Source organism: Neltuma alba, unplaced genomic scaffold (genome assembly GCF_004799145.2).
Source record: "Neltuma alba isolate B1F8T4 unplaced genomic scaffold, ASM479914v2 tig00011214_pilon, whole genome shotgun sequence".
NCBI lineage: Eukaryota > Viridiplantae > Streptophyta > Magnoliopsida > Fabales > Fabaceae > Neltuma > Neltuma alba.
Genome location: NW_021635938.1, coordinates 130,790 through 155,742, shown reverse-complemented (window position 1 = coordinate 155,742; position 24,953 = coordinate 130,790). Strand labels below are relative to the sequence as shown.

At 34.7% G+C, this 24,953-nt stretch overlaps 3 protein-coding genes and 1 pseudogene across 4 annotated transcripts; 3 read left to right on the top strand and 1 right to left on the bottom strand.

Moving 5' to 3' along the window:
- The first annotated feature begins 1,613 nt into the window (after positions 1-1,613).
- Positions 1,614-3,115, top strand: LOC114762392 (UDP-glycosyltransferase 79B30-like; annotated as a pseudogene).
- Positions 3,116-4,759: 1,644 nt separating this feature from the next.
- On the top strand, positions 4,760-7,321 carry LOC114762441 (UDP-glycosyltransferase 79B30-like). The gene is made up of 2 exons (XM_028951926.1): positions 4,760-5,636; positions 6,828-7,321. The coding sequence occupies exons 1-2, from the start codon at positions 4,760-4,762 to the stop codon at positions 7,319-7,321; spliced, it is 1,371 nt and encodes a 456-aa protein (XP_028807759.1).
- Positions 7,322-8,041: 720 nt separating this feature from the next.
- LOC114762438 (AP-5 complex subunit zeta-1-like) lies at positions 8,042-15,755 on the top strand. Of its 2 annotated transcripts, XM_028951923.1 has the most exons (16): positions 8,042-8,304; positions 8,558-8,698; positions 9,328-9,419; positions 9,728-9,824; positions 9,936-9,979; positions 10,722-10,810; positions 11,305-11,396; positions 11,486-11,632; positions 12,749-12,896; positions 13,042-13,118; positions 14,020-14,091; positions 14,320-14,367; positions 14,447-14,574; positions 14,669-14,828; positions 14,911-15,121; positions 15,396-15,755. In XM_028951923.1, the coding sequence occupies exons 1-16, from the start codon at positions 8,194-8,196 to the stop codon at positions 15,443-15,445; spliced, it is 1,707 nt and encodes a 568-aa protein (XP_028807756.1). In that variant the 5' UTR covers positions 8,042-8,193; the 3' UTR covers positions 15,446-15,755. The 2 variants fall into 2 exon arrangements, with proteins under 2 accessions (XP_028807756.1, XP_028807757.1); XM_028951924.1 differs by lacking the exons at positions 8,042-8,304; positions 9,328-9,419 and having other exon boundaries at positions 8,572-8,698.
- A 577-nt stretch (positions 15,756-16,332) lies between these two features.
- Positions 16,333-21,041, bottom strand: LOC114762391 (homeobox-leucine zipper protein ROC2-like). The gene is made up of 8 exons (XM_028951866.1): positions 21,012-21,041; positions 20,268-20,741; positions 19,645-19,746; positions 18,302-18,505; positions 18,028-18,199; positions 17,674-17,954; positions 17,353-17,448; positions 16,333-16,686 (listed from the first exon to the last, which is right to left on the bottom strand). Exons 1-8 carry the CDS (start codon positions 21,039-21,041, stop codon positions 16,333-16,335), a joined length of 1,713 nt encoding a protein of 570 aa, XP_028807699.1.
- Positions 21,042-24,953: the final 3,912 nt, after the last annotated feature.

The window sequence follows — 24,953 nt, the reverse complement described above, 5'->3', positions numbered from 1 at the left end:
GTCGTGCCTGTAAGTAGGGGTGGGGCTAGTTATATCTATCTCCATCAGCACTCTTATTTCATGTTATATGATATGACTTTGGTCTCGTACGTACGTTATCTTAATTACACTAATGAAATAAATGGGGGGTTGATGTTGTGTGTGTGTGTGTGTGTGTGTGTGTGTTCTTAAGCTCGTAGATAATGATTCTCAATTACAGTTTATTTTCCCTCGCGCCAAGTTAATTCCTCCAATATAGAGGAAGGATTTAAAAGAAATGGGAGTAAATAAGTCATGAGTACTAAATGCCAAATGCGTATGCAAACAAATTAAAGTGTTTAGATTTTAGATTTTCGTTCTCTCCTGTAAACAAAATTGTTTTAGCGGAATGCTGTGGTTTGAGGTGGGTATATGCAAATTGGGTTGATTATATATCTATTTTTATGTTTTATTAATAGGTTAATATAGTTTTTGATCCCTGAAATTTGGGCCTATTTTGGTTTTAGTTATTTAAATTTCAAATCCCATGATTTTAGTCTTTGAAATTTAGGTGTAATAGTATTAAAATCTACAAAATGTCATAAACAACGTTAAAGTGATGATGACGAAAACTCACCAAATAACACCTAACTAAATCTTGTATGGATGCTAAAAGGGGAAAAAAATAGGTCCTCAAAACATAGCTTTTTAGCCTCTTGTTTTTTCCCCCCTCATTGTTCATTTTTAAGAGCTATTCTGCTATCCACACAATGTCTAGTTAGGGATTATCTGGTGAGTCTACATCACCATGTTTAACGTCATTGATAGCACTTTAGCAGATTTTAATACTATTGTATCGTCAAGGACTAACGTTTTAAGACAGATGAAATTTTAGAAACTAAAATCATGGGTTTAAAATTTGAAGGGCCAAAATCAAAATGAACTCAAATTTCAGGGATCAAAAAATTATATTAACCCTTAATAATTGTTAGTAGATGTACGTTACATATTTTAGATCATAAAATCTTTCTAATTAAAAAGTGACTTGCTGTATAAAGATATTTAAAATTAATATATACACATTACATATAATAATAAAATAGATGTAGATCACCTTAAGATTCAGCTATTTATATGTTTTTTTAATAGATAAATTTCAAAGACGTTAACTTTAAGAAGCTAAGGTTCGGAATTTTTCTTACCCAAGTCTAGAGGATGTGTTTCCTATTTTTCTATGTATATATCTACGGTAAGATTATATCAATCAAGCAACTTTTAAGAAATGCATTGGATTCCATTAAAAGTAAGACATAATGGTTCATTACTACCTCATGTCCTAATTATAAGAGCCAGTTGACTAATTTGAGAAGATTAAGGAAATAAGTTGAGTTAGTTATTTGTCCTAAATAGATGTTGTCTTTCCTAAAATATCCTTATTAATAAAGTGTATTAGCTAGAATTATAATTATTAGAAGGACTATCTTGGAAAAATTGAGTAAATATGAAAGACAAAGTGGATTGGGGTATTATATTTAAGATCAAAATAAAAGTCAAACAAAGTCTTATATTAAGAACCGGAGGTAGTATATGATTCCTGATTAAAGCCACAAGAAACCTTAAAACGTGATTCTCCCATTCTCAGAACGAAAAAACGCATGGAAGAACCTCGTTTGCGCATAGCAATGTATCTCTGGCTAGCCATTGGCCACATAACCCCATGTATTCAGCTCTCAAACAAATTAGCCAAAAGAGGTCACAGAATCTCCATCTTCATCCCCACAAGAACACAATCCAAATTACAGCATTTGAACCTTCACCCTCATCTCATCTCCTTCATACCCATCACTGTTCCTCAGGTTGAAGGCCTTCCTCATGGCGCAGAAACAACCTCAGACGTGGATCCATCTCACCATCCCATCCTCATGACTGCTGTGGACCGTACTAAGAACCAAGTGGAGGACCTCTTGATTCAGCTAAAACCCAACATTGTTTTCTTTGATTTCACATATTGGCTGCCAGATCTAGCTCGAAGATTGGGAATCAAGTCCGTTCAGTAGGGGGTTACTGGTTTAGTAGCTAGAGCTTCGTTAATATACAGAGAAACAGAAGGCCTGCAAGCAAGGAATAATCAATCTGGGTTCCCTGATATAGGGCTTGATATGCATGAGGAAAAAACCTTAAAGAAACTCAAGGGATTTGAGTTTGGAAGTGGCGTTCGCTTCATTGATCGACTTGACTGGGGTGCAGAATCATCAGACGCAGCGGCGTTCAAAAACTGTAGAGAAATGGAGGGTCCTTTTGTGGACTATCTAGAAAAAGTGTGGGGGAGACGCATTTTGCTATCAGGACCTGTTACACCAGAGCCACACACCTCAACTTTAGAGCCAAAATGGGATCACTTGGCTTGCAGGATTCAAGCATGGCTCTGTAATTTACTGTGCATTTGGAAGCTTGGTCAATTCCAAGAATTGATGTTGGGTCTTGAGCAGTCAGGTATTTAATGAAAATTCTGTTTTGGATGACCAAATTTCAAATTTTTAGAGCTTAGTCAATTCCAAGCTGTAATTAGTAGCAACAATTTTTAACACTTCTGTGTTGAGAAATTTAACAAATACATGCCTATACTGTTTTCTCATCCCCAAGTTCAAGTTGGTATAGGTATGCCATTTTTGGTGGCAGCGAAATCTCTAAAAGGATATGAATCAGTAGAAGCAAGTCTTCCAGAGGGATTTGAAGAAAGGGTTAGAGGAAGAGGGATAGTGCATGGAGGATGGGTTCAGCAACAGTTAATACTAGGACACTCATCTGTAGGCTGCTTTATTACTCCCTGTGGTTCAGGCTCAATGTTAGAAGCACTGCTAAGCCAGTGTCAATTGGTTCTATTACCCACCTTTTTTCTGATCAAATCATCAATGCAAGGAGGATAAGCGAACGCTTCAAAGCTGGAGTTGAAGTGAAGAAAGGAGAAGACGATGGATTCTTCACAAAGGAGAGTGTCTGTGAAGCAGTGAGGAGTGTGATGAATGAAGATAGTGAGGTTGCCAAGGAGATCAAAGCAAATCATGCTAAACTCAGAAACATCTTGCTCAGTAACAACTTTGATTCTACTTATATTGACAATTTTTGCCACCAGCTTCAAGGTTTACTCAAATGTTGATGATCCGTGTTCATGTGGGCAAGCTATATAGCAGCTAAATGCCAAGCTTTTCTATGATTATGCACTGTAAATCAAGTGTTTGGTTTCGATTTTCGTTCTTCATAAAACTTCTATGTGAAACTTTAGTGTTTTGTCGTGCATATAAGTGGGCTTACTTTTACCTATATGTCCATCAGCACTTTTGTCTTCTTTCATCTTTCATAGCACGATCATGAGTAAGACACGTATGATATAACTTTGGCCCCGTTTTCTTATTTTATCCATTTTTAATCTTTTAAATGTACGGAGTGGACCGAGAGATTAAAAGACATCAAGACAGAAATAATAATCAATAATATCTTGCGTGGGATGGATTTATCAACGGGAGTATATAATTGAATGGATGACGGCTACCTGTAAGCTAATTTATTTTTTAATTAAAAATATTAATATTAATGTCAACTTTCTTTTATTTTTTATTTTCTATTTAATAATATTTCACGGATTAGAGCCGGCTACATTAGACAGACGTGTATATGTTACTATTTCTGATCCTAATTATAAGATCTCGTTTGTAATTTACAAACAAGATCTTATAATTAAGACCGGAGGGAGTACATATTTATTTTCATATCATGAAGAGATGTCTAATTAAGTGATTGAAAAATGATAAAAAAGAAAGCTGAAAATTACTAAATTTCAAATTAGGTTTGATAACAATATTTTATATAATGTTGACAACATTGAATTCGTAAATAATAATAAATTTTTGTTGATATTCTTTATTTGACATTTAGTAATTTTCAACTTCTTTTTTTGTCATTCTCCCTTAATTGATTTACCGATCTTTAATTGGTTCATATTTTAATAATTGAATCAGGTTCATCAACCACGAAAATGAAACATAATGAATTAAAATTACGTTCATCAACACAAAAAATCTACGTTTCAGTGTTTTATCACAACCGTTTCAGCATTTAACTCACTGTGCCTATTGAGTATCCATCCAATCAAGAAAGATAAGTCTTCACTTAAGTAATTTTGTATTAACTTTAAGTGATTTTACATTATCAGATAAATATGTGAGAAAAACTTTGTATCTTAAAATATAGAAGTGCCTGTTCTTATTGCTTCCCAAACACCCATGTCTAGACTTTTATCTTATTGATCATATTATAGTCAAAGATCCAAGCATGGGCATGAATTCTCTCTAGATGACACAATATGTTTATAGTGCATTCTTAAGCTCCTCGATGATAATGATTCTCCAATGCAATTTAATTACCTTTCCCTAACTGGGCGCCAACTTAATTCCTCCATAAATTTAGATAGAAATGCAAGAGAGGGTCGTAGAGGAAGAAGTTAAAAGAAAATGATCATGCAAATTAAGTGATAGGCAGGGAGGTTTTTGTTTATAAAAAAAAATTAGTAAGAACAATTTTAAACACTTCCTCTATGTAACAGGCACCCAAAATCAACGTTTCAGCATATTTATTCACAATGAGAAAGTTTCAGCGTTTATTGTCTGCTTTTATTTCTCCTGTTTAAACATATGGTCAGGTTATGAAAGTAGTGGCTTAAAAGTTAAAACTCTTCGTTATGATTAGATGCTAAAGCTACAGCATCAGAGGCTAAAACTTGTGATTTTCAAAATTTCAGGCTACCATGGAAGTATCTCTGCACATAGCCATGTTTCCATGGTTTGCTATGGGGCACTTAACCGCATATCTACAATTATCTAACAAGTTAGCCAAAAAAGGACACAAAATCTCCTTCTTCGTCCCCACAAGAACACAATCCAAATTACAACATTTAAACCTTCATCCTCATCTCATCACCTTCGTTCCCATCACCATTCCTCCCATTGAAGGTCTTCCACATGGTGCAGAGACAACTGCGGACGTGTCTGACTCTTTGTTCCCACTCATTATAACAGCCATGGATCGTATTGAGAAAAAAATTGAAAGTCTTCTCATTGATCTACGCCCAAACTTCGTCTTCTTTGATATTTCTGCTTATTGGTTACCAAAGCTAGCTCAAAGTTTGGGCATTAAGACTGTTCAGTACTGGACTGTTTCTGCAATATCAATAGCTTACATGGAATCATTAAAGAGACAATATCATGGAACAAAATTTTCTGCGTTTGATCCCATGCAAACTGTTATTGGACTGTCTGATTCGACCATTAAGCTTTCTGTCTATGAAGCACGAGCATTGGGTAGAGTCTTGGAATCTGAGTTTGGTACTGGTGTTCCTTTCATTGATCGAATGGTTAATTCTGGCTTGCCAGACGCTATTGGATTCAGAAGTTGCAGAGAGATGGAGGGTCCTTTTCTAGATTATTTAGAAACCCTAAATGGAAAATCTGTGTTGCTTTCTGGCTATCTTACGCCAGAGCCACCTACCTCCCCTTTAGAGCACAAATGGGTTCATTGGCTTCGAAGATTCAAGCATGGTTCAGTAATTTATTGTGCTCTTGGAAGTGAATGCTTATTACAACCCAATGAATTCCAAGACTTGTTGTTGGGTCTGGAGCTCACAGGTATGCCTTTTTCACCTTTTTCACCTTTTTTTTTTTTAGTTTAAGGGTGTACTTGAATTAGCGGTAACAAAACTGATTTTTATTCTATCTGAATTTTACAAACTTAAGTGAGGTTAGTATGATTTATGTTTGGATTGATGTTTATAAAAAGTCAATTCAAAAAATTAAATTTGTTTGAATGGATAATAAAAAAGTAATTTTAGATATAAAATGACTGAAAATAACATGAGTTTTGTTAAATAATTATGTATATAATGTGATAGTTCTAAAAAAAATATTAAAATTAAAATTATAAAAATAGTTAATATATTATTAAGAAATATAAGGTTTCAATCCATTTTGTTTATAATATTTATCTATTTTATTCTCAAATAATTTCTATAATGATTACACATACTAAAGAGTTTTCATTAATGGGTCGTTTTAATGCACATAAATAACAATGATATTTTAAGTAAGACAACATTAATTTATTACAAATAACTAATTTAACTAATTTTTTTTAAATGCCTTCAAATTAGGTATTTAATTTTTATATTGAAATAGATAATACTCCTTTGGTCCTAAATATAAGACCCTTATACATACTAGTATAATGATCTTATATTTAGGACTGGAGGAGTATCAAATTATTAGGCTTGTTAAGAATAATTTTGTCTTTTTTTCATTGTCATTTTTTCTCTCTCTATGGCGCGCTGATAAAATCTCCTTAGATTAGCTTCAGCATTGGAATGGCACTTTACCCAAAAGCTTCTAGAAAAAAGCTGATCTAAACATGTGTTCAAACCTCCACTTACCAAGAACGTATGTTTGACTCATTCTGATGCATGTTTTCTGTTGAAAACGTGAATCCAAACACACGCTGAATCATTCAATTCAGCTCTTCAAGTTTCAGTAATTTAATCCATTGGTCCCTCTACACTTTAGAAAATCTTCTAGTCCTCTGCAGAATTGTAACCGACTCATAAAGTGTTGATATCAATCTATATATACACACACTATCTCTGGTCCTAATTATAAGATCTCATTTGTAGTCTACAAACGATATCTTATAATTAGGACTAAAAGTAGTATATTAAATGATTAAAAGTTGAATGACAATGCCGCCCTAAGTTAAACTTCGGACACTAAATTATAATTGAGTCAAACTATAAGGATTAAATGTCTAACTTGAATTGAATTGATGCACAGGTATGCCATTTTTGGCTGCTCTAAGACAACCAATTGGATTTGAGACAGTTGAAGAAGCTTTACCAGAAGAGTTCAAACAAAGAGTTGAAGGTAGAGGGATGGTATATGGAGGATGGGTACAACAACAATTGATTTTGGAACATCCATCCGTAGGATGCTTCATTACACATTGTGGGTCAGGTTCTATAGCAGAGGCACTAATGAATCATTGTCGGTTAGTTTTATTACCTAATAGAGGGGATCAATTCTTCAATGCAAGGTTGGTGAGTAGAAGTTTCAAGGCTGGGTTTGAAGTGGAGAGGGATGAAGAAGATGGTTCCTTCACAAAAGAATCTGTTTGTGAAGCTGTGAAGAGTGTGATGGATGATGAAAGTGAGGTTGCTAGGGAAATCAGACAAAACCATAGCAGATTGAGAAATCTCTTACTTAGCAATGATTTGGAGTCCACTTATATTGAAAGCTTCTGTCAAAAGCTTCAAGATTTACTCAAATGACACACGCACATGTATTCTTCGAACTGTGTCTGCTTTGTTAGATTCTTCCATGAAATCATGTTTTTTCTCATCCTCTTTGTTAGAATAAACGACTTATTATTCGATCGTCTTGCTTCCGTCACTTGCTATTTACAAAAAAATTTACATATATATATCACGGGACTATAAGACTATTGATAAAAAGTTGTTAAAACATTAGGAAATAACATCTTAACTTTGTAATGTAATCTCTTCGTCATGTGGTCACTTAATTTATATACTTTTGGGACTTTATTGCTTTTATCATGTTTAGATATAAAATTCGTATTAAAATAAATTATCTTGAGTTTTGGATTATAAATTTATAATATATATACACGTAGAATTTTTATTAATTTTATATTAACCATTTTAATTATTAATCCAATAATTAAATGAGTGAATCATTTACTCTCTCCCACCTTTAACTTCCTTCAAATTTTTTGGTCAAAACTTCCTTAAAATTTAACCAGTAAATTATTTATGAATTATTTTTTAGAAATATTCATATATTTAATTAGTTCATAATAAAAATAATTTTAAAATATTGTGCGATTTTTTTTTTGGGGTTAAAGCGGTCTTTATTAATAATTGATAATTTTGGAAATTGGGTTTATTGGGGCCAAACAGGTAATTTTATAATTTTCCGTATGCCTTCCGAGTTTCAACGAAGCGTGGCAATTTCGGAAGCGTCGTTATTATTGCAGCGGGAAGATCATCCTTCGTGTTGTGTCGTGTCTGTGTGTGAACCTGCTTGCTCTTTCTCGGAACAATTCAGTAATCACTCTCAGACGTCGATGACGAAGTAGCTCTTCAAGCGTAGTCGGATTGCAAAACTTCAATTGCGGTAGAAAATGACGGAGCAAGACGGAAATTGGGATTTTCATCTCAGAACGTTGTCTAATAGTGCCAGAGACTCCAATACCGCTAATGATCCTGCTTCTGATCCCGCCCTTCTTCAATCCGTGAGTCTTTCTCTCAGAGTCCTTACTTTCTATTCACTTGTCGGGAAAAAATGATGTCTTTCAGATATATTCTCGACAGAGTTATTCCACATTGCCTTATGCTCGAGTTTCCTGCTTATATCCGTTTTTACACTTCAATAATTTGGCTCGTCCTTTTCCTCACCATTTTCTGAACTACCATATAGCCAATCTCTCGATTATTTAAGGTCAGATTTCAACAGCTTTAACGGATGCCTTGGTTGAATTTGATTAGGTGAAAAAGCTACATGAAATTTGTGTGGCTGAGAATTCTGAGGACTTGGTAGCAAGAGTTTATCCGCAAATTAACAAGATTTTTCAACGCGCGGCGGCTTCACTCTCTCACTCTCGTACCTCAAATGGCCTTCTGTTGCTCGTATGTCATTTTTTTTTGGGGGGAAAAACTAATATTTGATTGATCTCAGAATTATTATTATTATTTTTTTTTTGTCTATGTCGTGTAAGATTCAATCTTTAAAATCTGAATATGGTTTTTGTGTATTCAGTGACCGGATATTCAACAATCTTCCAATTTGGTTGATGCTCGATACTTTAAACTCCAGCAAATCTTTGTTGTCACCTATTAGTTAACTTGAGATGCCCACCGGTTTCTCTGTCCAAATTGCTTTCATTGATGTATCTAATCTGTTCTGAGCATAGTCCAGACTTGCAGGCTTATTTTACATCAATGGAGCTGCTACTTTATCAAATTACAAACAGATTTTTGTATGCGTAGTATTATTTTTGGACTTTAAATAGCTTAGGTAGAGCAATTTTTTTTTTTGGCGCAATAAAAGAAAATAAGTGCAAAAGGTGTTAGCTTGTTCAATGCCGTGAGAAATCCACATCACCTAATTTATTTATTCATTATCCTTGGATTTGTTCAGTTTCTTCTCTGGGCTTTTCCTTTGTGGGTTCAAAAGGTGATTTGTTGATCTGGCATGTGTTTTTGATAATATATATATATATTCTTGTTTCTTATGCTTTTCTTGTATGTTTCGTCAGGCTATTCTTCAGTTTTACCTAGATTTTGGGGAGGTTGTTCTTCATGATGCTGATCCTAGTCTCAGGATTTTTTTCCGTTCATGCTTGAGCAGGTAATTATAAGTTTTCTAACTGGCCAAAATTAGCTAAGGTTCTAGCTGATAGGGAAGTGGGAAAATGAGATAATTTGTGATGCACTTATTCTGTCACATTAGATGTTTATTTAAGTGCATAATCTGATCAAACTGCGCTTATTTTGTTGTTTTGTTCTTTTTCCGTTGTAGCAAAATCCTCTCAAAATCTATATCCATGTATAATATAAAAACTTTAGCAAGCCACATTGTTCATGAGTCATGAAAAGTGCTTACTTCTTAGATTCTATGCAATTCATGGGATCCACACTATTTAATTTCTATTTTAGGGAGTTTGCTGATCCTGTTGTAGCAGGAGCAACACTTGAGTTTCTCATTGTCAACAGAAAAAAGTTTACGAGTTCCTTCCTGAACCTATTGCCTCAGGTATTGCCTAAGTTCTTTTGAGCATTCCATTTTTATGTTTGATTATTGTGTATGATGGATCAAATAAAATAAAAAAGTTATCTGATGTTATTTGAACTGTTTTCTTGACAGTTTTTCCCACTGCTGTTAAAGCTTGTCGCTTGGCATGGGGAAAGGTAAGCTGTTCTTTAAGGGTTGTGGCAGGAGTACAAAGTTTAAGTGCCATTACTGCTATTGTGAATTAATAAATTTAAACCATAGATCTTGTAGGCTCTGACAATGTTCAATGATTAGACTGCAACCATCTAATTTTACATAGTTTGGCAGCATGTACATCATAGGTTATATATGCCTTCTGAGTACATGCCTTATTCGTTTGCAGCTTTCTTATGTTGACCATTTAACTCTAAAAGAGGATGGTTATTAATTTGATGGAAAATTTTAAAACTGTTTACCATGATCTTTTCCTAAACAAGATTGCTGCATTTGCACCTGGTCATGTTTACAATGATTTTAATGGTATTTAAGAAGAGTTAACAGTAAGTTGATAGGGTTTAGTTAGCAAAATTGTGAGCTAATACAGGAATATCTATTAGTTGTGTACATAATGCCAGTGTTCTGCAGCTAGCATCTCTATTGTACCAGTATGTAATGAAGAACACAGTGTCAAGATGTTTATTGAAGAAGGAACCCTTCGGTTTATTCTAAGAACCAGATAAAGGAGTCTTCCTTGAACAAGGAGCTTGGAAAGAGTCATTATGTAAAATATTTAAAAGAAATTGTCTTTTCTTGCACTTAAATTTGATCGTTGTGCTTGGGTGCCGATCATAGACATGTATGAATCCATAGAGCTATTTATTGGATGTTATCTGGATTATTGTCTAATCATCTTTTTTTTTTTTTTTCCTGATCTTGCAGATTAGGGAAATTGTTCCTGAAGGTTTTACCGGGATTGATATCATCTGGGTCATTCCTTCCTTTGTTTATATCTCTAGTGGACTTGCCAAGTATGTCCAAATTTCATAACCATGTAATTTTTGTTTTCCTCTAGATTTATGAACACAAATCATTTAGAAGTGCTTATTCTATTTTAATATTCAGGATGAATGCCGAAGTATAATAGATGGTAAGGCCCAGAGACATGGTTCTTGCGTTTTTGCAGCTCCCTCACATGTTTTATTTCTATTTTATGTTAGTGCATCTTATCCCTATTTGGAATTAAGGCAGGATTACAATTGAAGATAAACAAAATGCTTAAAGTAGAGGATCTAATAGCGGCCAGTCACCACACTGTCACCCCTCAGGGGGCCACCAAAAAAGGAAGAAAGAAAAGTGAACCATGGCAATACTCTTTAATCATTAATAGAAGTCATTTTGGCTAAACAGATAGCTACCAAAAAATACTACAAGCTTGATGGTTTCGGAGTATCTGATGGTGTTCTTTTTCTTTTTACACTTAGCAATGGTTTTGTTGTTTTGAAATTTCTATCATTTTTCCTAGTTTTGGTTGTGGCATTGGAAAAGGTGGAAAAAAGCTCTGGACCCCTAATTGGAACTGGTATAGCTTCAATTCAGCAAAATACAGCTCCTAAGGTTATCTTTGACGCCATAAGTTGGAGAAAATTTAGTGTCAATCATACAAGTCTATACAATATAAGAAAATTTGGTCACTTACGATGCAGATGCTACTTGCCCTTATGGATGAAGCCTATACTGGTTCGACTATAGAAGATGGTGCAGGAGATTCTGAATCCGAGGATAACAGTGCTATTGATGTAGATAGCCCTTTGTTCCTGGAGCTTTTAAAGGATGAAAATGATGGGCTCGCTGTATGGTCACCTTTCATCTTACTGGTTGCCATTGTTTAGTCCAGTCTATTTTGGTTCTTGTTGTCTGTTGGGTTTAGTTCTAGTTGTTTTGCCATTTATTCTCAGGCATTATGCTTATAAGTGATTTTTATCACTTGGACTGAATATTAGTAAAGTTTGTTGCTACTCAAAAAATGTTTTCTGCACTCGACAATCCTAGAATCAATGTTTGGCAATGCCTTACGAGAAGTAATGCATAAAGCTTCCCATCCTAATCATTATTTTGAATAGATTCTCTTTTTATGTTTAATGTTATACCTTCAGTCATAGTTTGTTATGTTATTGGAAAAGAAAGAGAGAGAAAGCGAAGAGAAACAGAGAGAATAGGGGAAATTAGAGAGAAGGGGGAAATAGTAGAAGGCAATAGACGTAAGAGAAAGAGAGTTCCATTAGGTTGATCACAATACAGCACACTTACAAATGAGAGATAAGCCTGTTTATATAGGCGAAGTCTAACTGCTAGTAACTAACTATTATTCTAACTAACTCACATAATTCTGTTATTTATTTATTACAATAACATATCATAGTTATAATCAGATAATTGCCAACTTGACCATTGAAGTGGTGAGGTTAATATTTAATTTTGGATAATAAATTCTTGGTTTTAGTGTAGTGGCATTCTTTCTACATAAGTTTCGGTTCTCTAATGGTTAAATCTAATGATTATTGTTAATGACATAGTCAAGTCTTTCATTAAAAAGAAACGTTTACTGACTGACTGGTAAAGCCAAAGCTGATTATCTTCGGGTTTTCCTCAAGAAGTATGCCAATTAGCTCTTTGATGTTTTACAGTTTGGCATCCTTATTATAATTGGTGGCAGCAGGATGGTGATTAACTAAACTTTGAGGCTTTTTAGGCGGATTAGCCCCCTGACATTTCAAAATAAAATAATGTGTTGCGCTAATCAAATCAGATCCGGATGTGATATGGTTCCAAAGTGATTCGCTGATAATGAGCAAGGAATATCCGTCTTTCTACTAAACAGGATGTATTGAACTCATAATTCATTAGATACTTTTTATGAATGTCAACTAAGTTTCCTTGGCCTTGATGTAAGTTATATCATATGCCAGGAACGCCACTGGACATCTCCAGGGATGGCTGCATTATTACAGGCTGCGGTGAATAGTCCTTATTCTGATAGGCTGAAACAAGCACTCATCCTGGCACCTCCCCTTCTTGATGTATACTTCTCCATAGCATTGCATGAAGTCAATGAATGTAAGTTCTTCCACAAGAGTCTCTATGTGACATTGCGTTATTTTCAATTTTTCATTATATATGGTGAGAGTTCATTGTCCATAGTATCTGTCCATTTATTTAAGATGTATTCATGAGCTTACCGGTTATTCAAATTCATTTTCAGCTTTGATGTGCGCATTAATTCCTCTGCTTATGTCAAGATATTCTACAATATTTCCTGACAAAAACTTTTCTCATGAGGTATGTATACAGTGGAACTATTGAAATTATCTTCTCTTAGCATGACAGCTTCAAATAGCTTTTGAGAACGTTGCTGTCCTTCGGGATTGATCAGTGGCAATCTCCATTCTGAAACAACATCAGTTTAAGTAGTTTAGCCTGAGGAGATAATGTTGCTTGAATTTTTGGCCTTCTATGTTTTTTTCTTAAAAAAGTTTCCTACATTGAGCAAACTCATTAAGATTGGCTGCACTAAAATTTACGTATCATACCAAGGAAGTTTTGCAAAAGCTAGAAATAAGAGGAAATAATTGGTATTTGTATTACTCTTGATACTGCCAAGATATTGCTTGTGTTGATCAGGTGGCATCATGGATTATCTTTTCCGCATGGAAGATCATTATTCCACTGCATCATCTTTTAAGATCTTGTTTAATATGAAACAGTGGATCTTACGTGAAGTCTAATCCCATTATTGTCAGCAACCAGAATACAATTTTTTATTAATTTAGGAAAATGAAACTAATGGAGACTTGGGTAGCATGGGATGCCTAAATTCTACATTGAGTAACATGGAATACTTAATGGAGTATTTAAGTAGGGTGTTTCTTCCAATTGAATACCTTGCTTTTGGGGGAGGGTTTCCTATCCCACTTGAACACCCATCAACCTTTACAAATTTATTAATTTATTCAGTAAGAGCTGATTTTTATTTATTTTAAACATTCAAAGCAGCATTTTAATACTCCCCTTCCTTGATGAATATGCAATCATGAATATCAGTTGGTGTTTCCAGTCAAAAGAACTGAGCCGCAGATGTAGTTATAAGATTGTCATTCTGACTTTTGTTTGGCAAATTAGTCTGTGACTACTACTATTTTCACAAAATTATCACATTGTCAATGTTTACAAATGGTTTTAGGTTCACAAGAGGATATTGGAGTTCATGCTCTCTGCTTTTCAGCACTCACCAAATTTTATAGCTCTTTTGAAGGTATTGTTTTGACAATATACAGCTTTCATTTAAGATTTTAAAACAACTATAGTTAATTTTGAGCTCAGTCCAATGGACTTTATATATTTTTAAGATGACAAATAAAATCTATTATGAATTGGAAGCTCATGTGAGGATATAATTTTGGTGAGAGGTTTATAGAGTCAATAATTGCTCGTGATTATTTTTAGAAGGTCATGGCTTATTGCTTATATGAATTCTTTGCAGAAACCTATAATAGACAGAGTGGGAGAAGCTTATGACAGCCCAGAGAAGGTTAGCAACCATTTCACTATTGTTGAGAGAGGGAGTGAGTGATGCAATAAATTTTGAAAATACATTGATTGCTGTCTAGACAGAATTGGCATTGCAATTATGTTGGGCCATTGGAGAGCACGGTGGAGGTGGTGGATCTCACAAAGATGAAGCACGGGAGCTTTTTGAGAGTCTAGAACTACTTCTGTATGAAAACCTTTCAACTAGGTATGACATGCAAAACCCATTGCCTCCTTCTGTTTGGAGATATTGATTTTGAGTCATTGTTTGATGGATTCATCCACTTTTGTTTGCTTGGAAGTCGTTTGGGTCTGAGGCAAGATGTATCCCGTAGCTCCAATGAGGAGGCCTACAGCAAGTCATCACAGTCCAGGCTTCTATGTTTTGTTGTAACAGCCATTGCAAAACTTGCTACACACCACCGAGAATTACTCCCTAGGGCACGTGTATCATTGGGCAAGGTATTTTTTTCTGGTTTCTGCAAGCAAGCTACAAGGCTGTTGATTTGATTATTTCTCTATTTAATAAGGGTTTGCGCTTCAGGTGGCTCGATCTCAAATTTCAGATGCTAGAGTATGGACACGTGCCCGTGATTTCCTCGGTTTAATGAATGATCCTGCCATTTGTTCATCCATCCTAGGTCCTTCACGACCCTCACAAGGTACTATGCGGAAAGCGGGCAGCATAAACTGGAATGAAGGGTCAAGAAAGATGATTGCTCATGTTCCTTTTTACCTCCTTGGGGAGCTAGAAGGTGAAATATCTTTTTACTCTTTTTCCTTGTCTCTGTTTCTCAGTGGTGGTGGGTTGTGCAGTTTATCTACTCATGAGCACTTGAAAAATTGAGTTTGTATAAAGTAGTAGAGTAACCATTGCTTTTACTTTCTCTCGCTGGTAACACGCGCATGCACACGAACATAACTTGTGATTTTTGCTTGTCCATGTCTCATGGTACTTGAGAGTTTAAATCAAATCTGAGTTGCTAGAGAAAAATCTGATATTTACATTTGGGTTCTCTCTTGTTACAGGGGCACCTTTTCATGACTTCTCGTTCTCGGATATCATTCCCAGAAGATGACGAAAGCCAATTTGCCGATTGTTTCTCGATTATGGTCGTTCTAGTTTCATATTGAGCAATTTTTGAGTATGCCATCACCGATACTTTTTTGTGCTATGGTTCAAGGCTTATCTTTCTATACTGAATACTGTATCAATTCCTATTGTAACATTGCCCTTGAGGTTGGTCATATAACAATACATATATATATATATATAGGTTAAATTCCTTTACCAAAGCATATTTCCTCGCGTCTTTTCACACACTGTAAAAACTGGAGCAATCCAGTTGAAAATTGAAGTTCGAATTCTCTAAGATATTTCTACCCGCATTCTTGCAATCTCGTTCATTTTAATTCAGTTGAAGTGTAACTTAGTAGGCATGTATCATCTATCTGATCCCCTCTTAAGCTCCCACAGTGCAAAGATGCAATCTTGGGTTGCTGTACGACCAAAAACAATTCTATTACTGACCTCATCATCTACATGCCAAAGATATGGGATATTTCTTTTGCTTAGAAAACTGATTTTTAACCAACAGAGTTTGGATTTAGCCAAAAAAAATAGTCTCTTATAACGTTGAGTCCTCGTTAAGAAGGGTGTTTGCATTTTGTATTTGATAATATCTTAAATGGAATTATTAAAAATCAGGGGTAGTATAACAAGGACAAATAACAATCATAGAGATAATACAGCATGCCAGGGTTATTAACAGCAATACTTCAATTTCAGCATCGGTTGTACACCCATCTTTCGGCATGCCCCCGTTCACTAGAACTTGTACCTCTGAGAAAACCAAAAAGATCCTTACAATCTAACCAAACAAACAGACATAGAAAAACGTAAAAGGGGCAGATAGTGATGTCTTATTCATACAGCTCACGACACACTGTAGTACTAGATATAGAGTCATATTCTGGCACTGAACACAAAAGCTTTAACAGCCTCAAAAGTTCGTCTGAGAACCTTCTTAATGACATGCAATGATTGAGAAGGCACAGCTGATTTAATAGAGTTATAGTCAAATATGTGAAATGAAACAGTGAGAATACTTGCGACCCCACTGTGGGGTCCATCGTCCATTGGGATCTCATCTGGGAGAATGGCAAAACCTGAAGGTAATATGCCCACTTTTTCTGGGTCTCCTCCCTCCAGTAGTTCTGTTACCGCTGATTTGTCCATTGGTGCATAAACCACATAGGACCCACTTATGTCCGTGTGGCTCTCTTGAATGTAGTTTATCACATAATGGTCCATGTCATCCTGCAAATCCCAAAACAAATGTCTAATTTCCACTAGCTCATGTTGCTACACGCGAATTGTAAAATGGATTAAGTTCCGTCCATTTTTTTAGTAACACTCAATATTCTAACTTTTAGTGCATTCAGCATCTTAAGGCACTTTTCAGTAACGATCAATATATTATAAAGTACTCCCTCCGTTCCTTATTATAAGAGACGAATAACCAAATTACGTTGATAAAAAAAACAGTTAAAATTAGTTAAGAACAATCAATATGTAAAAAGTATAATTTTTTTCCAAAAATGCTCTCATTAATAAGGAGAGAGAACATGAGAGAGAACAATGGTAATTTATTAAAAGAAAGAGAAGTGGGAAGGAGAGAGAGTGTGAGTAGGAGACAATAAATATGGGTAAAATAGGAAATCAACACAAAAAAGTAGAGACAACTTTTAAGTGTCTCTTATATATAGGAACATGCCATAAGCATCAAATGTCTCTTATAATAAGGAACGGAGAGAGTAATTTTTAATGCAATTTTGCTGTCAAAATATTTTTCTTAATTAATAGCGATCAACGTCCTAAACGATATCTAATTTCAATAGCACATACATGCTGCAATAGGTGAATTATTGTAAAATTAAGAAAATGAGAATCAATGAAAAATATTTAAAAAGAAAAAGAACTTACGGTGACTTGCAATAGAGAAACACGATTTGCCGAATCTTTTCCCTTAGCAACGTACGACAGTTCTTGAACACAAAATCCCCGCGAAAGCAAATCCCACTATCATTAATCCATCACCCAAACCACCAAACGTCAGAGACACTGACCGGCCAAAAATTTAATATCCTATGCAGTCTTTTATTTGACTTTCCATTTATGGGACGGAGCCACAAATTAATGAATGAAGCAAACAATATTAAAGCCCATATCTTCTTTCTTTTAGTAGACTATTAATTATAAGCCTATAATAATTAGGGTTTAGGAGTTGGAGTTGCATATACGTACCATGGGCCTGTTATCGGCACTACGAAGGAAGTCGAATAATCGGCGAGGGGCGATGGGAAACCACTGAGAAGTGGAGAAGATGAGTGTCGTAGAAGAAGTTTTTCCTGGCTTAGCTTCGTGCTCTCTAATGGCCACCCTCACGTCTTCAATATCTGAGGAAGATGGAGGCAATCGGAACCACTGGTTTCGCATGGCTCCACTCATCTCACTACACAACTTCCTCATCATCCTGTCTCCTACCTTCACCATACCCATTCTTCCTGCTTCTCCTATCCTCTTCACTGTTCCTCTCACAATAATGAAGCCATCACACACACACACACATATGTATATTCATTATATAGACTTTCATACCTGCATCTTCAGGAGGGGAGTATTTTGCTTTGAGAGTTTGAGAGTACTCATATTGGCGAACTATAGCAGAAACCCAACGAGTTGCTCCGAAAGCAAAACCTGATTTGATTATGTCTTTGAATGTGGAGTTTAGATTTCTGTTGTCTGCTTCCACATGCTCCACCCACGTAATCTGATCCGTCATGTCAGATAAATCATCTCAGAAGCTAACACTATTTCATATGATATACAGGGTTTTTCTTGACTGGAAGGTGTGTTGTATATGGAGACACACCTTAGAGAATCCTTGATGGGGCATGAACTGGATGAAGCATCCAGAAGGCCTTCTTCGAATGTTGATGGATGGATGAGGAAAAAACTTCTCCAAGGATACGTCTACGATGGCCCAAGTCGTATCAGATAACTTCTTACTGTATCTTGCAAAATAACACTCTCTTGTACGCACCAGCGCTGACGGCACATGGAATTCCCCACTCATCTGCCCACCAAAAAAAAAAAAAACATACAACATTCAGCCATTAACCAATGAAAAAAAAAAAGGATTTTGCTAGAATATAATGACATCATGGGATATCCATATTGTTAACCTCGCTTAAGTTGGATAAGGTTTTTCATTATTGTAAAGGAAAAATGGGTACTCCTCCGGTTCTTATTATAAAACCCAATTTGACTTTTTATTTGGTCCTAATTATAAGACCCAATCCATTTTGTCTCTTATATTTATACATTTTTTTCCAAGATAATCCTTCTAATAATGATAGTTTTAGCCAATATATTTAATTAGCAAGGATATTTTAGGGATGACAACACTTATTTATTATAAATAACCAACTTAACTTACTTCTTAATCTCCTCAAATAAGTCAATTGGGTCTTATAATTAGGACCGGAGGAGTAATTGATAGGAATAGGATTGCTGAAGTCTAATGGTATACATAGGAATTGGATAATAATTTTGGGTTTGTTAAGTTTCACACCATTAAACTTGATCTTAATTATTTTAAGGCTACAGCAATTAATTCTATGGTTTCTTCTGAAGTATTCCTCTATCTACACATATATCTCTAACATATAGAACATCTCTTATTTTGAAAGTTTGCTTATTAGGAGGAAGTGTTCATGGATATGTTGTTTGAATAGAAGCAAAGTTTCTATTCTATATATAGTTTGAATTAGATATTTTCAATTTACTAATTAACTTTTGTTTAAAGAAGTTGAGCATCATACATGTAACATAAGCTAGGTTCGAATTGATTTTACAATCTCCTCCAAATGCTTAATCCTCTTAGAAAGAGAGAGATTTAGAAAGCAATGTGTCATGTAAACTGTTAAGACATATCTCATTGACAGAGATGCTTACATTTAGTACTCGAATGTCTTAGTATTATCTCTAATAAAAAATACTTATACGTGGCTAAAGACTATTGAGAGGTATACAAAGAAGATAGAAAGTAGACGAGATTATAAGATGAGGTCAGAGGAAGATTTGAAAAGAATTTGAAATGATATTAAATGATTAAACAATAATTTCTCTATACACACACACACACACACATAGGAGCTATAATTTTTAAATTCAGACAAGCAAATTTCGATCAATACGAGAATATTAGCTTACAACTTGCAATCTTCCATCTAAGCTCCCTTCAACTCCATCCAACAAAATTCCCAGATTCATTGCTCTTGACACTATTTTGTAAAACACATTCGACCATTTCTCCTGAAAATTTACACACAACACATAAAAGGGGGGCAAAAGACACACACACACTGATTTTGTTATTACACTCAGATATTGAATGAATAAGCAAAAGAATATGCATCTATAGAACAGCAAGGAAAACAAATAAAAAAGGTAAATCTTCACTCCTTTCCGTTCTGTTGAATTTAAAATAATGCACTTCGTATTTTAATAAAGTATTTTTGTTCAACACATGAATATTAAAATGACTAGTAATTTCATCGTAACATATATATCACAGAAGTTGCTAAAATATAGCCGAATTTCTCTACCTAATCTCAACAGCAATCTTATATAAACATATGAGTATAACAGACACTTAATAATTAAAAAAAAAGTTCATAATTAATGTCCTCGTTGCCGTTAAGATCTTCGAATAGAAAATATATGCCGCTATAATTTAAACCATCACAATAACATCTTTGAATGAGATACAATTTCAAATAACCAGAAGATTATAAACTGAATCCAAAAATAAAAAAATGAATGACTGAACCTACCACATCCATAAGCCATTCAGCAATCTCGATTGGGTTCATTCTAACATAAGCAGAATCTCGAGAAGCTTCAACCTCGTAAGCTTCTGCCGGAGTAGCCTGCTTGAGATTCAATTCAGTTTCAATGGGGCAAGAGTTAAAGAAGGGTAAATATTCAGGCTCACCAATCTCAACCATCTTGATGATCTCATTCAGAGTTCCATCAACATTCCCAAAGTGCCTAATATATTGAACTGCATCTAGGGTTTCATAGTTCTGTTTGGGCTGCCAAAACATTCCTTCTGAAACAGCCAGCTTCGTTAACTCATCCATGGCTGAACCAGAAAGCTCGATGATCTTTGTTCTCACTGGCTCTGCATAAAAAGACACTACAAGAAGAAGGTCACTTGCTCGTTCTGGACTGTTGGTTCCAGCTTGTTCAGTACTTGGATTTGGGGTTGAACCAGAGCCACTTCCTTCCTCATTTGAAGTATCAGGCTGATGATAACACATGAGGCATAATAATAACGCAAAAGCAAAATAGATAGGTTAGGCAATGACCACAAAAATGATAATGACCTGAGAATAGGTAGGTTTACTCTTAGCATGCATTATTATAGTGTTAAATTAATTAGGGGATCTTTTTGAACTCTACAACCACATTTTTACTCAGACATGGTACTTGTTAAGTTTTAAACTTTTGGAGATTAGGAGTGAGAGACATAGGTGAAACAAGTGTAAATATATAGACTCACTCACAATATATACCATGGGAGATATACTTCCCTTAAAAGCCATGTTTACCAAACACATTGTACTTTATATATGTTTATGCCTTGGACTAGTAATTAGGCTTAGGAATGGATTTGTTAGGATTGTGACTCATGAATAGTGTTACAAGTCTTATGTCGGGACCCTCAGAAGTAAAGTGCGGTTTATATATAAATTCAAGGGGCTGGTGAAGTACCATGATATATATGGAGCTGCCTGGGAAGTTGACACCTCTGTTCCCTCACATTTTAGCCTTTTAATCATTCTCTCCCTTTAAACTTGTATTCGTCTACATACATACATACATATATATATATAGTTGGATGGAAAAATAGGCATACAAGTAAAAAGACCCATGAAATTTTGAGTCAAGATGCATTATATTGAGTTTATATATATGCATCTCATAATTTTTTTTTTTTAAGTTGGGGCAAGAGATTCAAACACTGGCCTAGGCAATTCCAACCCTAATTTTTGATTTAGGGAGTTTCGTTAGCAACAATTCCAACCCTTCCAAACAAAGAGAAAATGAGATGAAACAAGCGGTATATTGATATTCCATTTATAACTATATATATAATCAGCCTGATTAATTACCTTGTCTAAATCTAAAATATTCAAGTGACCTCCTGACCTTGTATTCCTGTTCTGATCCATCCCGGCAATTTCTTGTTTCAAAAAGCTGATCACATACAAACCAAAATCCTATGAATTTTTCTTTCTTCCACAAGAGCCCACAGAAATTCAAACATAATTTATATAATAAACCAAAAATCAATATATATATATATATATAATAGATTATAGCTAATTCTATATCATCCTGAAACCCTACTCCATCAGTGACTCATCGTGGCTCTCAATCAATCCGGGCATTATTCTATCGTCTGCATCATCTTCGCCAAACCCACTTCTGTTCAGATGACTACTACCTTCCATACCTCTCGAATTGAAGCTCCTAGCTATGCAAATTTAAATTGAAAAAAAAAAATTAATCATGAAAATCCGGAGCAGCAATTTGAAAACCAGAACCAAAATGCAAAATGGCCATATGGAACCTGAAAAACTACAAGTTAACTCAATGCCTAGCAGCTATGATAAACCACCCAAGAAATTTCTGACACTTTGAAAGATTAAAATGATGGATACTTTTAGTTTCCGAAGAAACAAAAAACAAAAACAAAAGTAAAAATGGGGTACACAATACATATAGAGAATTAATCTGTGAAATTCTAAAAGGAAAACCACGTTTATATAGGATAGAATTCTAACACATACAGATACGACGAATAGAATCAATGCAGTTCAAAGCAATTTAATTAGAAGCTATCCAACTCTTTCACTGACTCTAATTTCTTCTCTGAGTAATATACGAGAATCTGATATTTTAAATGCCAGTAAATGTTTGATAATAAATAAATTAATTGAAGCCATTAGGTTCAGTAAATGTTATTGATGGGTTCAGTGTACTTCTCGACAGTTCAATTGCGGCTGGAGCCTTACGTGGCAACCCCACACACGAATTTCAGAAGAAAATTAAAAAAAATAAAATAGAAAAATGAATTCCGTATATATTTAATTTTTTTCCCTGTTTGACCAAAACATACTTGTGGGGATTCAAAATCGGAATATTTTTTTCATTTTATTTGGTATATAATTTTGCATTGAGATCGAAACAGGGTTTCATTCTGAAAGAAACAAACTCTCGTAACTCCCGCTTGCTTCGTGGAGTGTGATTCCGTTACGTCGCTTCGCAATTTCCTTAATGTCACCCACACTTTTTTCTCAAGGTGAAAAAAAAAATCCACAGTTTTTTCCGGTGTATATGTATACCCCCACCATACTGCCTGGGGGGAAAAATCACCAAACTTCCTTTACTTTCTACTGTTGGGTTAGCCCAGCCCATACAAAAATAAAAACCCAAATCATTTTCATTATTCTGCTTTTTTTTTTCTTGTGAGAGTAGGTGTGGTGTCTATCAAACGGAAAATAATTGAACATCAATTGAGGTGGTTTAGGTATGTGTAAAAAAGACTATTGGAGGCGTCGGTGAGAAGGATAGATAAAATAGTTTGGAGTCTTATGAAAAGGCAAAAGAAAACTAAGGAGACTCAATGAAATCATTGAACAAGACTTTTTGGTCAATAATATATTTGAAGACTTAATTGTTTATAGGGCACAATAACATCATGCGATCTATATAGCCGATCTCACATAGTGGGATTGATAAGACTTCTTGTTATTGTTGTTATTGTGTGTATAAAATTAGATGAGTTAGGTTTCTCGAACTTACTAGAAATCTTGGGCATATACTTTTAGACTCAAAAAATATTTTAAAGAATGCCTATAGATTATCTACCAACAAAGATTTCATAAGTTCTCACATCACATATCAACATGACATATGGTTCATATATACACATATATATCGAGGAGTAAAATTTGAAAGCTTCCTGGGCAATAAACCAAATTCTTGCCAAATCAACAGCTACTTTCGAGTTTTCTTTGCAACTTCTTCCCCCCCCCCCCAACTTTTTGTTTTGATTGGATACCCGGCCTCCTTCCGTGTGGGGGAGGGGAATCTATTTGCAGGTTTATTCTCATGGTGAGCCTGCCGTGAGACAAGGCTCTGGAGTTGAACAATATAACAAATTATTCTACTTGGAAAAGTTATGCCTAAGACCAAAATTTAGAAAATTTTTACTTTCAAGGACCTTGAATTTGTGAAATTATTACCAAACCTCACTATCCTTTTCTGTAAAAAAGAAAAAAGTGCGAAAACCATACTGCCCTCACGTTAAATAAAATGCGATCAACCAGAGAATTTATCAGAGACTGAAGCAAGTCCGAATCAAATCGGGTACGACCCTTTTAGAGTAAATTCTATTATTAAGTATTTAAAGTTGCCGCATCTTCTTTATTATATCACTCTGATTATAACCATTATATAATTGTGCTTACTTCTAATTATAAACCTCTTGATCACAACTATTTAGTGGTTCGATTATTACACTATTCAAGGAATAGAAACAGAACTTCAATCTGTCGTTAGTACAACGTAACCCAACATGTGTTAATGACAAAAATTTTGCTTTCGGATTATTCCATCGAATCCATCCCTTTGATTATTCGCTTTCTTTCAAGCCAGACAAGTCTAACCGACTATATTGCAAAAAACATAACTCTATATCTAAATTTAGCCCCTTGATTTTAGCTTTCCTTGCTCACATATATATAGGGAATAATTATTATTTTCCTATTATATATCTGTGTACACATATAGGTAAGTATCCATCAACGTAACTAGGGTCAATAGGGCTAAATTAATGCGTATGATCTCTACGCATCTTTGTTTGCGCGGTGGAAAACAATGTAACACAGTGTGAGTTTCTATCATTGATTTAATATCATGTTAAAGTGCATCCAACATTTTAAAATATTTTTTCAAATGCATCTAGTACCATAAAATATTTTGTAATGTATCTAATACTATGAAGTATTTTTCAAGTATATCTAGCACCTTAAAGTTTTTTTTTTGCCTTAGTGAATCCTGTACTAAAAAAATATTTTAGGGTGTTGGGTATACCTAAAAAATATTTTAGGATGCTGGATATACCAAAAAATATGTCAAAGTATAAACACATTTAAATAAATACTTTAGAGTACTGGATACACTATAAAATATTTTAAGATACTAGATGTACTTAAGAAAATATTTCGGGATAGTGAATACACCTTAACCTTTTAATATTTCCCAGTGTTGTTCAAAAATATTGGTAAAAGTATGAGGGAATGAAACGTCCCAGTAGCAAAATTTTCGAGGAGTTTCTTGGAAAATTTTTATGTATGGTCACACATTGACACACTACGTGCCCAGGCCTTAGGCATAATATATATGATTAATAGCACATGGGCTTTCTATAAAGGTGATAATTCTTG